This window comes from Nicotiana tomentosiformis, chromosome 5, assembly GCF_000390325.3.
Source record: "Nicotiana tomentosiformis chromosome 5, ASM39032v3, whole genome shotgun sequence".
Classification (NCBI taxonomy): Eukaryota; Viridiplantae; Streptophyta; class Magnoliopsida; order Solanales; family Solanaceae; genus Nicotiana; species Nicotiana tomentosiformis.
Window position 1 is genome coordinate 62,247,005 of NC_090816.1, and position 15,263 is coordinate 62,262,267.

At 41.1% G+C, this 15,263-nt stretch overlaps 1 protein-coding gene across 1 annotated transcript; it reads left to right on the forward strand.

Annotated features, from left to right (window-relative positions):
• Window positions 1-8,925: 8,925 nt before the first annotated feature.
• LOC138892454 (uncharacterized) lies at window positions 8,926-10,860 on the forward strand. Its single transcript, XM_070176171.1, has 3 exons — window positions 8,926-9,210; window positions 9,543-9,799; window positions 10,752-10,860. The coding sequence occupies exons 1-3, from the start codon at window positions 8,926-8,928 to the stop codon at window positions 10,858-10,860; spliced, it is 651 nt and encodes a 216-aa protein (XP_070032272.1).
• The last annotated feature ends 4,403 nt before the right edge of the window (window positions 10,861-15,263 follow it).

The following is a 15,263-nucleotide window of genomic DNA, read 5'->3' on the forward strand; positions in this document are numbered from 1 at the left end:
AAGTTGCTATGCTCGCTGCTGCCGAACGCGATTCTGCCTCTGTTGAACAAGTGAATAACTTGGAGGCACCCTTGAGGTCCAAAACCGAAGAGGACAATGCCGCCAAGGAGATGAGAGCTAGGATGGAAGAGAGGTTTAAGAAGATCATGGAGAAAAATCAGCTTCACATATCTACAATCTGTGATCTTTATTCTAGCCTTGGCGCCAAAAGATCTGAGAGGGACGGTCTTCAAGCCGAGGTTGACAAGATTAAGTCAAAGTTCCAATTCCAAGAGAATTCTCTCGTATTCGAGAATACATATGCTATTTATCATATGAGGAGAAAAACAATGGAAGAAGCCAAAACGGGCATCGTTGATATTGATATTTGCATCGCCAAGGCCCGGGCAATAGAGTTAACTGCTCGAGAATGCCTCCCCGCTCAACCTGGCGCAACTGACTCTTCGAGCACCGGTTTCGAGTATTGGGGAACCGAGCAAGAAGCTAAAGAGAATGAAGATGAATGCCCAGAACCTAAACCGGCGACTGATCCATCCACTTTCCCTCCCGGGGGAGGGGGAGGGAGGGGGCGTAGATGCCTCTCTCCCCCAAGTTCCGGTGGCGATAATGTTTAGATTTTTTCTTCTTTTAATTTGTTGTCTTCTTTTGTATTTTTGTACTTATGCTGTTTGGCATTTTGATAAATGAAAAAGACTTTTGCTTAAGTATTGCACAAAGTTTATTCTTTTTGTGTCAAATTAGATAAGGCTTCCGGTGTATTTTTATCCGATAACTTTTTGTCCGGGGCATAAAATCTTCCGGAATCAACCCTTTACTATGATGGTTTCATAAGAGAAGACTCTCTGATGTTTACAGTGTTCTTGAAAAGGACGTATCCTATTCATTTCGGCACAAGCATTTGAAGTGTTTTGTTAACTTTCAAATGTTAAAATCAACTCATCGTTTGGACAAGAAACAAGATAAAAATAAAAGAACTTTATTTTATTCCTTCTATCTTCAAAAGTACATAAGCATTCGTTTGCTAAAAAGAAAACACCAATACATGTGGCTAACTTGTACAACTTATTTCTTCGGGCTGGCTGTGTAGTCCACGGTCCCCATGAGACATTATCGTTCCAGGTTCTCACAGTCCCCTATTTTCATGGCAATCTTGTTGCCGTATCTTATATTATTCCCCCTAGTGTTCGAATGTGAAGTATGCGAATTGGAACATTGGAAGTCCTACTTCGTTGGATGAAACACTTGTGAATAGTTGAATAGTTTTTGGTTCGATGGCAAGCTTAGCTTCCCATTAGGAACTTGCCATCGAGCTAAAGATTATTTAACCATCCCGTAGTGGTTTATCGTTTCAATGCCTTGTCATTTAATAGTCTTTGTCGATGCCACTCCTCTCGTAGTGTGATTTTTCTTGCTGCCTCGTTAAAAACCTTGCAAGAAAAACCTGATTGGAACAAAAACTGGTCGAAGGGAAAAAGAGTGCAGAAAATACATTCATTATTGATAGCATCCATCAGTAGTAATACCTTCAAAGGTGAGTTATGTTCCAATTTCTGGGCAATTTGACTCCATCTTGATTTTCCAGCTCGTATGATCCTTTATCGGTGGAAGCCGTAATGTGGTAGGGACCTTCCCACATCGGACCCAGCTTCCCAGCATTGATTTCCCGAGTGATCTAAGTCACTTTCCTCAAAACCAAATCCCCGACTTTGAAGTAACGAGGATTGGCTCTCTGATTATAATATATTTTCATCCTTTTCTTCTAAGCCATCATCCTTACGTGTGCTAAGTCCCTGGGTTCATCAAGCAGATCTAGCTTTACCGGCAATGCCTTGTTATTTATTTCTTCATTGGCTCAGGCAAACCGTAAAGTTGGTTCCTCTACTTCCATTGGGATCAGAGCTTCCGCGCCATATACGAGAGAGAAAGGCGTCTCTCCCATGCTTTATTTTTCCGTTTACCAGTATGACCATAGACCTCCTGGTAATTCTTCGGGCCACTTCGCCTATAATAGATTCTAACCTCTCTTGTAGATTTTGTATAATCACCTTATTGGTTGATTCCGCCCGTCTATTAGTGCTCGGATGGTATGGTGAGGGTGTGTTTCTTTTGATTTTCAGATCTTCGAGAAAATTTGTGAATTTGGAGCCTATGAACTATGGTATGTTATTGTAGGAAATCTCCTTCGGTATTCCAAACCGGCAAATTATGTGTTTCGATAGGAAGTCGATCTCTTCGCGCTCTTCGATCTTTTGGAAAGGACCTGCTTAAACCCATTTAGTAAAATAATCAGTTAAAATTAAAAGGAATCTTACTTTTCCTGTACCCAGTGGAAGTGGACCAACTATATCCATCCCCCATTTAATGAATGTCCACAGGGACAGCACCGAATGCGAGATTTCCGCCGGCTGGTGTACCAACTGTGCATAGCGTTGGCATATGTCACATTTTTGATAGACTGTCTTTGCATCTTGTTCCATCCGAGGCTAATAGTATCCTGCTCTAACCAGCTTTAGTACCAATGAATCTGCAACAAAATGGATATTGTAAGGCCCAGTGAAAATTTTCCTAAAAACCTGAATTCCGTGATGCCGAAGTAGGCGTAGAGGTTAATAGTAGTAGAAATTCTTCGCAGCACGCTTGCGAGACGCGGTTCAGACTTTTTGGATTGAACAGTGCCTAGGGAGTTGAAGGAAAATATTGGGCAGAAGTAGGCATTTCTGCGGCCCGTTCTGCAGCCGCAGAACCATTCTGCGGACCGCAAAATGGTCGCAAAGTGAGGCAGTTTTCTGGGGCATTTTTAATGTCAATTTCGCGGCCAATTATGCGATCGCATAATCGTTCGCGGGCCACACTTTGGTCGCATAGTCATCCTTAGACTTTTGCGGAGGGAGGTTCTGCGGCGCTTTATGCAACCGCAGAACAGGAATGCGGGCCGCATAACGGCTGCTGAGTGAAGCAGGCTAGCCCAAATCTCAGAGCCACCTTTCGCGGTCATTTCGCGGCCAGCATAATCATTATGCGGTCGCATATGCGATCACAGAACCTGTTTCGGAGCTTCATTTTGAGGGTTTTTAAACCCGATCCTATTCCGTTAAAACACATCCCATAGACCATTTTGAGCTTATTTCTGATATCTTTGGAGTGAGAGAGAGGGTCCTAGAGGGAGAAAGTGATCCTCATCAAAAATTTCTCTTCAATTCTTGCTTAAACCTTTGAAGATTAATGAGGAAAACTCACTAGGTCTTCATCCTAGAGGTAAGATTCTACACCCTAGCCCTTAATTTCGAAATTTATCTAAGAATGGCTAATTAGCAAGACAATTCTTGGGTATGGGAGTTGTTATCTTGCATGCATATGTTATCAAAGAATGTGGGAAGATTGTGAACTAAAAATGGTAGAGAATGGGCTGGGAATGATGGGATTTTTCACAAAAGGCCTTAAGAACTTTAATGCACACCTAGTGTTTGATAAAATGCTCAAATGAGCTAGAACCATGATCATCCTCCTAATTTTGATTCAATTTGTTATATTTTCAAAATAGATTGAAGTTGCTAAGATTTCCGGAATATTTTAGATTGTAAGGAAGCTCAATTGAGGTATGTTGGCTAAACTTTCTCTCTTAGAATCGAATTCCATAATGTTCCCGTGAGTTTCAATGTGTGGGTTGCGCATTAAAATGTTATGGCTTTGAATCGTATTTCAAATGAAAGTTAGTATGCCAAATTGTGTGAGAAAATCTCAATATTCTTAAGACTCTTAATTGCTCATATGTGTACCTAAAATCTTGATTGAAAATGTCTTACTGTTGATAATCTATAAAGATGGTTGGAAATGAAATAATTGAATTGGGGGTATAGTGTGTGGCCAACGTGCCAAGAATTTAAGTTATGATTGTGGCTAGTAGTACAAATAATTTGGGAGGGTGCGATAAAGAATATGAAATGAGCCTTGACTCAATTGTTTAAAAATAATTTCGAAAATAGATTTGCCTAAAAGCTATTGTACTCCATTCATGCCCATAATTGGCTGCTTTAACTAATGCTTTGCTTTATAAATATATCCAGTGTGATTCGAGTTCTTACATACTCAGGTGTTGAAATTGTATATTGTCATTTTTGGGAAGGAGTATTGCAAGAATAAATGATGTATTGATTGCTTATGATTTTGATGTGTGCTTGTATTGCTGGTCGGTATACCCAATTATTTGGGAAGAAACCTTTTGTGTTTAAAGTTCCCATTACTAATAAATTTGAGTTATATGATTGCTGAAATATTCTATATGTTGATAATTGACGGTGATCTTTGAAATTGAATGAGGGGAAAGTGTGGAATATGAAATACGGCCACCGTGCCAGGAATAAAGAATCTTGTGAATGGCCAAATGAGCCAAGGAAATATTGTTGTTGTGAGTGTCTGGAAATACTAATAAGAATTTATACAATGTGAAAGATGTTGAGGTGAGTACAATTGTATTTATGTTACCTTTGTATGAAAATCAAATCAAAACTGATTTTGGGAGTATCATTAGCAAAACTGAGGAAGGGTGGGTCATAAGGCCCACACCTGAAACTACATGTGCCGGTGTAGGGGTGGATTATGATTATTCCCCTTATTTGGGATGAAATTGAAATATTGGAGAAAATTGTGATATTATTCCCCTTAATTGGGATGAAACTAGTAATAATTGTGAATTGGGAAAAGTCAACCCACACGACATATGTGGGAAGGCGGCCTAGCTGATCGGGTAGAGATCGGATGCCATGTTGCCCACATGGTGGTACTACTCTTGGTAACAACTTTCTTTCGCATCACTCGTCAAACCACATTGATCGTGGGGAGATGGCCTAGCCGATCGGGCGTGATCGGACTCCGTGCTAACAAAGACGGTGGTATATCAGTGCTAATGATCTCCCAACCAAAATTGTATATAAAGTTCGTATTTTGAAAATTATTATGTTTTAACTGGACATTTGGATATTGTTGATTGTGACATGCTGTTTCTATGTGTTGTCTTTTCTAATATGGTCATTCTATGTTGAAAGAGGACTTTTAGCTTTACATACTAGTACTATTCGATAGTATTAACGTCCCTTTTGCTGGGGGCGCTGCATCTATAATGGATGTAGGTGGATCCACAGCAGGCGGCATTGATCTGTGATAGCGGTACACTTTCTTCAGCTGACTTGGTGAGCCCTACTTTATTTTGGGGTCATGTATCTTTTGTTTCTCATATACTGTGTTTTGAGGTATAGGCGAGGCCTTGTTGCCGGTACTTCCATATTACTTTTCTATTGTACTTAGAGGCTCCGTAGAAAGGTTGTGGGTTGTGGTTGATGTTGGGAATTGAACTAGAAATGTTGGTATTTGGAAATCATGTTTTTCATTAATTCTATAAACTCGTAATATTTTGGAAATTATGAATGAAGCTGCTAATGGGAATGATAAGGAAGTTGTTAATAAAATCTTTTTAGTATTTGATTAATGGAGTACATCTCCTCTTTATCCATGGATGAGTTTGGGTGGAAGAAAATCTAACAGGCTTGCTCGGCTGGGTTCTCTCGATTGAGCGCCGGTCGCGCTCCTCGTGTTTGGGGCGTGACAGATATATTACACAGGTTATTAACTAGTGAGAATCACATGACTTGGACCTCGTCACTACTTCACTAAGATTAGTCTTGATACTTACTAGGTATCAACCATGGTGTACTCATACTATATGACTGCAAATATTTCTGTAGATCTAGGTGTTGGAAGCAGCGTATCTAGGCAGTGAGAGCTTATTGACTATGAGAATTCAAGGTAGAGCTGCGTTGACTGTCGCATTCCCTTGGAGTCCTATGCTTAAATTTATACTGCCATTTTTATATCCGAACAATATTGTATATTTGAGATAGAATTATGTATTTAGTTGGAGCTCATAGGTTCTACGAGTGATGAGCAAGTTTAGCAGAGTCTTGCGGATCGGAATAGATACATTTGTACTTATCTTTAAGAGGCTACCGAACTGTTAGGAAACATCATCTTCTTTCTTTCTTTGTCGTGCAGATTTGTTTATTCCTAGTTTGAATCATTACCCTTCTATTCTTTCATAGATGGTGAGGACACGCTCCACCAGATCAGTTGAGCATACACAAGCAACCTTTGCTAGAGCCGTGAGAGGTTGAGGTCGAGGCCGAGGTAGAGGCCAAGGAGGGGCATGTGCTACAACTAGAGCACCTGCTAGAATAACAATTGTGGAGCCTCCAACAACTCCAGTAGAGGATTATAAGCCTGAGCATGTTGAATGTGCACATGAGCAACCTATTGCTACGCCAGGGCTCAAGAAGACCTTGATTTATGAGTATGTTCAGGAGTTTAGCCCATGCAGGGTTAATTTCAGTTGCACTAGCTATTTCACAGGATGTGAGAGGAGCTCAGAATCGCATCGCATGTACACCAGAGCAGCCGACTCATGCTTATTACACACCAGGTATTATGCTGGTACAACTAGTAGTTGCAGTTCAATCCGAGGTAGGGACAGTTGTGTCGTAGAGGGGAAGAGGAGTTTGGGGAGGCTTCAGAAGTTCCATCCTCCCCAGTTCAGTGGAGGGGATTTTGAGGACGCACAAGGTTTCTTAGATCAGTGTCATATCATTCTACATACTATGGGTTTGGTGGAGTCGAGCGGGGTCGACCTTACTACTTTTTGACTAACGGGTTGACATACAAATGATGGCAGACTTATGCAGAGAGTAGACATGTGAGGCGAGCAGACCAGCTGGCGTAATACCACTTACTTGGTCCCAGTTCTCTGATCTTTTCTTGAGGGAGTTTATTCCACAGACCTGTAGGGATGAGTTGCGCAGCAAGTTTGAGCAGTTGCACCAAGGGGTATGACTGTGTCCAAGTATGCTGTGAGGTTAATAGAGTTATTTCTACATGCACCTGCCTTGGTTTCCAATGATAGAGAGAGATTTCGTAGGTTTATTGAGGGATTCGCCTACAATCTCGTATTTGGGATGGCAATAAAGTTAGAGACTGAGACTCCATTCCATCGGGTTGTGGAGATTGCTAGGAGGTTAAAGTGTATTCGCAATCAGGAGAGAGAGGATAGGGAGGATAAGAAACCTCGTGGTTTAGGAGGATTTTGATGGATCATAATCCGGGGGTAAGTTCTGTCATGGCAAAGGTCATATTAGTCAACCAGTTCAGTCTGCACTTTAGGTTACCTGTAGTGCTCTAGCTAGTCAGGGACCCCATGGTACTCATATCGGACATCCATATTTTACTTCACTTTCTTCACGAGGTTCCTATAGCAGTTATTCTAGTCACTCGGCACAGACTTAGTACCAGCAGCCATGCCCGCAGAGAGATTGCTTTGAGTGTGGTGATACTAGGCACATTATGAGAGATTGTCCTAGACTTCAGAGGGGTTAACCTACGTAGGGTACTCAAGCTATGGTTTCCACTCCAGTTTCTACTCACCCCTACAACCAGCTAGAGATGGAGGAAAGGTTGTTAGAGGACGTCTTAGAGGGGGAGGTCAGGCCCGTTGTTATTCTTTCCCTAGTAGGACCGAGGCCATTGCATCTGATATTGTCATTACAAGTATTGTTCTGGTCTGTCAAAGAGATGCATCGGTTTTATTTGATTCGGGTTCTACTTATTCGTATGTATCATCCTATTTTGCTTCATATTTGTCGTAATTATCTAGATACTCCTGTTTATGCGTCTACACTCGTTGGGGAATCTATTGTGGTGGACCGTGCCTATCGTACTTGTTTGGTCACTATTGGGGGTTATGAGACTAGGGTTGATCTTTTGTTGCTTAGTATGGTGGATTCCCATGTGATTTTGGGTATGGATTGGTTATTTTTGTATCGTGCTATTTTTTATTGTCACGCTAAGAAGATGACATTTGCTATGCCGGAGTTGCCGAGGTTGGAGTGGAGAGGTTCTTTCGATCATGTTCCTAGTAGAGTAGTGTCCTTTATGAAGGCTTAACATATGATTGAGAAGGGGTGCTTGGTAAACATGGCCTTTGTTAGGGATGTGAGTGGTGATATTCCTACTATTGATTCAGTCCCATAGTGAGGGAGTGTTAGACGTGTTTCTAGCAGACCTACCGAGCATGCCACCCGATAGGGATATTGATTTTGGTACTGACTTCGTGCCGGCACTCAGCCCATATCTATTCCACCATACCGCATGGATCCAGCTGAGTTGAAGGAATTAAATGAATAGCTATAGGAACTGTTAGATAAAAGTTTCATTAGGCTGAGTGTTTCACCTTGGGGTGCTCCGGTTCTATTTGTGAAGAAGAAGGACGTTTCTATGAGAATGTGCATTTACTACAAGCAACTGAACAAGGTTACTATCAAGAACAAGTATCCACTGCCTCATATTGATGATTTATTTGATCAGTTTAAGGGTGTTAGGTATTCTCGAAGATTGACTTGAGATAAGGGTACCATCAGTTGAAGATATGGGCTTCAAATATTCCTAAGATGACTTTTAGGATCCGATATGGGCATTATGAGTTCTTGCTTATGTCTTTTGTGGTGACCAATGCCCCAGCAACTTTTATGCACTTGATGAACAACGTATTTCAGCCTTATTTAAAGTCCTTCTTCATCGTGTTTATTGATGATATATTGGTATACTCTCACAGCCTTATTTGAGGATCGTGCTCCAAACTTTAACGGAGATGAAGCTATATGCTAAGTTCTCTAAGTGCGAATTTTGGTTAGACTCTGTGGAATTTTTGGGTCATGTGGTGTCTAGTGAGGGGATTAAGGTGGACCGAAGAAAATTGAGGCGATTCAGAGTTTTCTCAGACCTTCTAGCGCTATTGAGATTCGAAGTTTTCTAGGTTTTATCGGGTATTATCGCTGATTCGTGGAGGGTTTCTTATCTATTACAGATCTATTGACCAGGTTGACTCAAATGGGTGTCCTATTCAAGTGGTCTGACGAGTGTGAGGAGAGCTTTCAGAAGCTCAAGACTGCCTTGAATACAACTCCAGTTCTGGTTTTGCCAACAACGTCAGGTTCATATACAGTCTGCTATGATGTATCTTGGGTTGGCATTCAGTGTTTATTGATGCAGGATGGTAGGGTAATTGCTTATGCTTCACATGAGTTGAAGCCCTATGAGAAGAGCATCCAGTGCACGATTTGGAGTGAGGAGCTATTGTACACACGCTCAAGATTTGGAGGCATTATCTTTATGGTGTGTCCTATGAGGTGTATACGGATCAATGGAGTTTTCAACACCTATTCAAATAGAAGGATATGATTTTGAGGCAACGGAGGTGGTTGGAGCTATTGAAAGACTATGATATCGCTATTTTTTATCAATCGGAAAAAGGCCAATGTGGTGGCCAATGCCTTGAGTAAGAAGGCAGATAACATGGGGAGTCTTTCTTTCATTCCATCTTGGGAGAGACCGTTAGCTTTGGATATTCAAGATTTGGCCAACAAGTTCGTGAGGTTGGATATTTGGAGCCTAGCAAGGTTCTTGCTTGTGTTGTATCACTGTTGTCCTTGTTTGAGCGCGTCAAGGTACATCAGTATGATGACTCCCACTTGCTTGTCCTTAAGGATGCAGTGCAACACGAGGATGCTAAGGAGGTGACTATTGGCGATGATTGGGTCTTGAGGCTTCATGGCATAGGTGTGCCTAATGTGGATGGGTTGCGAGAGCTAATTCTTGAGGAGGCCTATAGTTTGTGGTATTCCATTCATCCAGATGCCGCAAAGATGTACATTGATTTGAAGCAGTATTACAGGTGGCGTAGGATAAAGAAAGACATTGTTGAGTATGTTTTATGGTGCTTGAAATGTCAGTAGGTTAAGTAGGAGCATTAGAGACCTCGTGGTTTGCTTTTGATGATAGATATACCAGAGTGGAAGTGGGAGAGTATCACTATGGATTTTGTTGTTGGGCTGCCACAGACCTTGAGGTGATTTGATTTTGTATGTGTCATTGTGGATAGACTGACCAAGTTTGCACACTTCATTCTAGTCATGACTAACTACACTTCAGAGTAGTTGGCTCGGATTTATCTTTGAGAGATTATTCACATGCATTGTGTGCCTATGTCTATTATTTCGGATCGAGGCACTCTATTTACACCGCATTTTTGGATACTTGTGCACTGATAGTTGGGATTGAGTTGCGTATGACATTTCATCCCTAGACGGACAGACAGTCTAAGCATACTATTCAGATCTTGGAGGACATGTTGTGAGTATGTGTCATTGATTTCGGGGGCTCATGGGATCAATTTCTACCATTAGCAGAGTTCGCCTATAACTACAACTACCAGTCGAGTATCCAGATGTATCATTTTGAGGCCTTATATGGGAGGCGATGTCGTTCTCCAATTGGTTATTTGAGCCGAGAGAGGATAGGTTGTTGGGCACTGACTCGGTTTGTCATGCTTTGGAAAAGGTAAAATTGATTCGAGAGTGGCTTCATACAACGCAGTCCAGGAAAAAGAGTTATGCTGATAGGAAGGCTCGTGATATGGCATTCATGGTGGGTGATAGGGTTCTACTCAGAGTTTCGCCCATGAAGGGTGTGATGAGGTTCGGGAAGAAGGGCAAGTTTAGCGCTCAATATATTGGTCCTTTTGAGGTCTTAGAGAGAGTTGGTGAGATGGCCTACAAACTTTCTTTGCCACCCAGCTTATCGAGAGTTCATCTGTTATTCCATATTTACATTCTTTGAAAGTACTGTGATAATCCATCACATGTGTTACATTTCAGCTTGGTGCAGTTGGACAAGGATTTGACTTATGTTGAGCAGCCGGTAGCCATTTTGAACAAACAGGTTCACAAGCTAAGAGCAAAGAATACTGCATTGGTGAAGGTTTAGTGGAGAGGTCAAATAGTTGAGGAGGCAACTTGGGAGGCCGAGCATGATATGCAAAGCAGATATCCACATCTTTTTGGCACTGGAGGTATGTTTCTAAACTCGTTCGAGGATGAACGTTTGATTAAGAAGGGGAGAATATAACGACCCGGCTGGTCATTTTCTGTATTTGAGCCCCATTCCCATTTTTTATGCTCTGGTACTCTTATTTGTGGTTATTTCACTTGAGGGGATAATTGGATTTATTTGGGAAAGGTTTTGGATAGAATTGGAACACTTAGTTCCTAGTTTGGAAGTATAAGTTGGAAGTGTTGGCCATCTTTGAATTTTGTGTCTTTGACCTTGGATCCGAGTTTTGATGGTCCCATTAGGTCCGAATTGTGATTTTCGACTTAGGGATATGTCCGGATTTGAATTTGGAGGTTCCTAGGTTGATTTGGTGCTTATTGGCGAAAGTTGGCAAATCGAAGGTTTTGAAGTTCATAGGTTTGACCCATAGTTGGCTTTGTGGTTACCGATATCCGTTTGGGACTGCGAGCCTTGGAATAGGTTTGTATGGTGATTTATGACTTGTGTGTAAAATTTGGGGTCATTTTGAGTTGTTTAGTCACGATTGGCGTAAGTTTGGACGTTGGAAATTTGAAATAGCTCATTAAGCTTGAATTGTTGTGCGATTCATGGTTTTGATGTTATTTTGTGTGATTTGAGGCCTCGAGTAGGTATGTGTTATACTTTGGGATTAGCTGGTGTGATTGGACGCGGTGAAGTGGGAATCAGGTGTGTTTCAAATGTGTTTCAGACCATTTCTCTCATGTTTGGAGTTGCTGATTTTCTGGTGTTAGTATTCATCATGATCGCGGGTAAGTTATCGGGATCCTAGATTGTGTTTTGGTGACTGGTATTATGCTCTTCACATTTTCGATGGGACTGTTATTGTTCGTGGAGCATGGCGGGCAATGGCCTTCGCATTCGTAACCTGGTCATCTTGTCAGTGTAGAGGGAAGGCCGGATGGGGATACCAAGCATTTGGCCTTCGCATTCGCGAGTGGGGGACCGCGTTCTAGTAGGACAATGGTTGTCAAGCATCGCGTTCGCGGGTGCTAGATGCATTCACGAAGTGTATTTTTGTGGCCAGTGTGGATTTGTGCTTCGTGATTGCGCAGTAGGTCCCACAATCGCAAAGGGTACCCCTGGGCAGACTTAAATACTCTATTTCGATAGTTTGAGTTATTTTATCATATTTTGAGATTGGAAACACAGATTTGGTCGATTTTGTAAGGCCTTATAAAATTTCACCTGAAACCTGGGGTTTCGTGGTGACGGGGTAAACTTAGGTTGAAGAAAAGTTTTGGAAGTGCAGGGCATTTCTGCAGTCTATTCTACGATCGCAGAACTGATCTGCGGACCGCAGATCTATCACAGACTGAGGCAGAAACTTGAGCTAATTTTAGGACCATTATGCGGACGCATAATCATTTCGCAAACCACACAATCCATCGTAGATCCAACATAAAAATTTCTGGAGGGAAGTTGTGCGGCGCATTATGCGATCACAGAAATGGTCTGCGGACTGCAGACCGGTCGCAGAGTGAAGCAGAAATGGCCAATTCTGGAAGGCCATTATGTGGACCGCAGAAGCGTTATGCGGTCACATATGCGACTGTAGATTTGCATAGGAGTTTGTTTTTTTTAATTTTTTTGACCCGACCCTATTTCGATATATTGAAGTAAAGAACCAGTTTTGAAGCAAAAATCTGATATTTCTAGAAAGAGGGAGTGCCATAGAGTGAGAGGGGAAGTTCCTAAGCTTATCATTCATTAATTCTTGCTCAAGTCTTGAAGAATTCACAAGAAAAAGTCACAAAGCCTTCATCCAAGAGGAAAGGTTCCATACCCTAGTCTTCAATTTCGAGTTTGGGGTAGAAGATGGATAATGAGGAGTGTAATTCTTAGGTGTGGGGGTGTTATCTATGCATACATGTAGCAACAAAGTTGTAGGAAGATTGTTCAGCTAGAAAAGGGTAGATATTGGGTTAGGGATGAAGGAATCCACCATAGGAGGATCTTAAAACCTTAGCACACATAGTGTCTGATAAAATGCTCAAATGAGCTGGAACTATGAACTCTTTCCTAATTTGTGTTCAATATTTCTATATCTCTAAATAGATCGAAGTGGCTAAGAATTTTGGAACATCGTAGTAATTTAAAAAGCTCGAGGCGAGGTATGTTGGCTAAACTTCTCTCTTAGAATTGAACCCTACAATGTCCTTGTAAGTTCCGAATCGTTCATTATAAATTGATTATTCTGAATAAGCCTTGTGTCAAAAGATATATGTTCAATATGTATTCCAAATGTTCTTGTTATGTTATGTTCTATTTGAAAATATGTTCGAAGCATGGGTTGCATATCTAAATGTTATAACCTCAAGTCGAGATTCAAATGAAAGCTATTATGCCAAATTGTGTAAGAAGTCTCAATATGCTTAACATTCTTATTTTCTCATATGTGGACTTAATGTCATGAATAGAATTGCTTTGTTGTTGATGATCAGTGATGATGATTTAAAGTGAAAGAGATGAACATGAAATATGAAATACGGCCAACGTGCCAGGAGTGACATTGTGTTATGACAATTGGTGCCAATGAAATGAATGATATATAAAAGATAATGAAACGAGTTGTCAATCCTTTAAATAAATAAACACCCTGGAAGTATCGTTAGTCACCGAGGAAGGGTAGGTCGAACTAACCTAACCCCGAAACTACACGTGCCGGTGTAGGAGTGAATTGTGATTGTACCCCTTTATTGGGATGAGATTGATGTGATGAGAATATTCCCCTTTATTGGGATGAGATTGATGTGATGAGAATATTCCCTTTTATTGGGATGAGATGATTGTTAGAAAGGGTGATGTCGATCCACATGACATTTTGGTGAGACGGCCTAGCTGGTCGAGTCGTGATCGGACGCCATGCCGCACACATGGTGGTGATTGTGCTTGAGATTATGATTAAAACAATGATTGAGATTGAGATAATAATTGTGATTGTGGTTGATGCATTTGGGTGAGACGGCCTATCCGATCAGGCCATGATCGGACTCCGTGCTGAGATCGCGGTGGTATATCGGTGCTATGATCTCCCAACCTTAAATATGGAAATTTACTTGAAAACTTGTCTTGCTCATAACTTGATGTTTTGGTATTGTTTGAGGATCCCATTGATTTTATGATTGTACTTGCTTGTGTTATCATTCGTTCTATTGAGAGGGTGATTAATCATTCATACTAGTACTATTCCATATGTACTAATGTCCCTTTTTCCAGGAGCACTGCATCTTTAATGGATGCAGGTGGTTCCACAATAGGCGGCTTTGATCATTGATAGTGGTACACACTCTTCCAAGCTGACTTGGTGAGCCCCACTTCATTCGAGGTCATGTATCTTTTGTCCCACGTGTATTATGTTTTGTCCCACGTGTGGGTTGTATATAGGTGTTGAGAAAGTCAAACTAGCCTTGTTGTATTTGAATCACTTGTTGCACTTTAATTATGATTGTGTATGTATATTGAGACTATAAAATGAAGTGACTAATGGTAATGGAATTGGCATCGTTCGTGGAATCCACTCGATGTTTAATTAATGATATAAATATATCTTCTCTTTATGCATGGGCGAGTTGGGTAGAAGGTATTGTACATGCTTTCTCGACCGGGTCATCTCGGTCGAGCGCCGGTCGCGCTCCCCGAGGTCGGGGCATGACAGATTTTTGAGGGAAGTTTTACGATTTGGATTGAGGTAAGTGTTCTTGACTTGGATTTGATTATTATTCATGATTCCACCCTTGATTTTAGCATTAGATTGATGAATTTAAGTGAGAAAAATTAGATATTTTTGCAAAACATTTCTAAAATGAAAAATAGGGATTTGAACCTCGATTCAGAATCAGATTTGGATGAAACTTATATGGGTTGACTTATATTCAAATGGGTATTAGGAATTGTGGCTTTTGTTGGGTTACGAGAGACGGTCTCGGGTTGACTTTTTGATTTTTGACAAAGAACAGAGCTTTATTAATTGAAATCGATTTCTCTAGCCATGTTTGATATTGTTGAGTAATTTTGGCTGGATGTGACTCGTTCGGTGTCTGTTTCGAGAGGAAAGGGATTTTTAGAGTATTGAATTGGATTGCTTGAGGTAAGTATCTTGCCTAACCTTATATGGGGGAATACCTCTTAGGATTTTGCCTTAATTGCTTTTTTGTGTTATGTGAAAAGCAACGTGTACACGAGGTGACAAGCGTTTACGCGGGTGCTATGTGTGACAAATGACCGGATTAGACCGTAGGCTATTAATATGCTTTAATTTGACAATGTACTTTATATGAAATATGATTAAACCACTT

Excerpts from the sequence above, each read along its gene's own strand:
- LOC138892454 (XM_070176171.1), top strand. The coding sequence starts at position 8,926 with ATGGGTGTCCTATTCAAGTGGTCTGACGAGTGTGAGGAGAGCTTTCAG. Across the intron at positions 9,211-9,542 it reads TTGGAGGCATTATCTTTATG|GTACATCAGTATGATGACTC; the intron begins GTGTGTCCTATG and ends GAGCGCGTCAAG. Across the intron at positions 9,800-10,751 it reads ATAAAGAAAGACATTGTTGA|CTTGGTGCAGTTGGACAAGG; the intron begins GTATGTTTTATG and ends GTTACATTTCAG.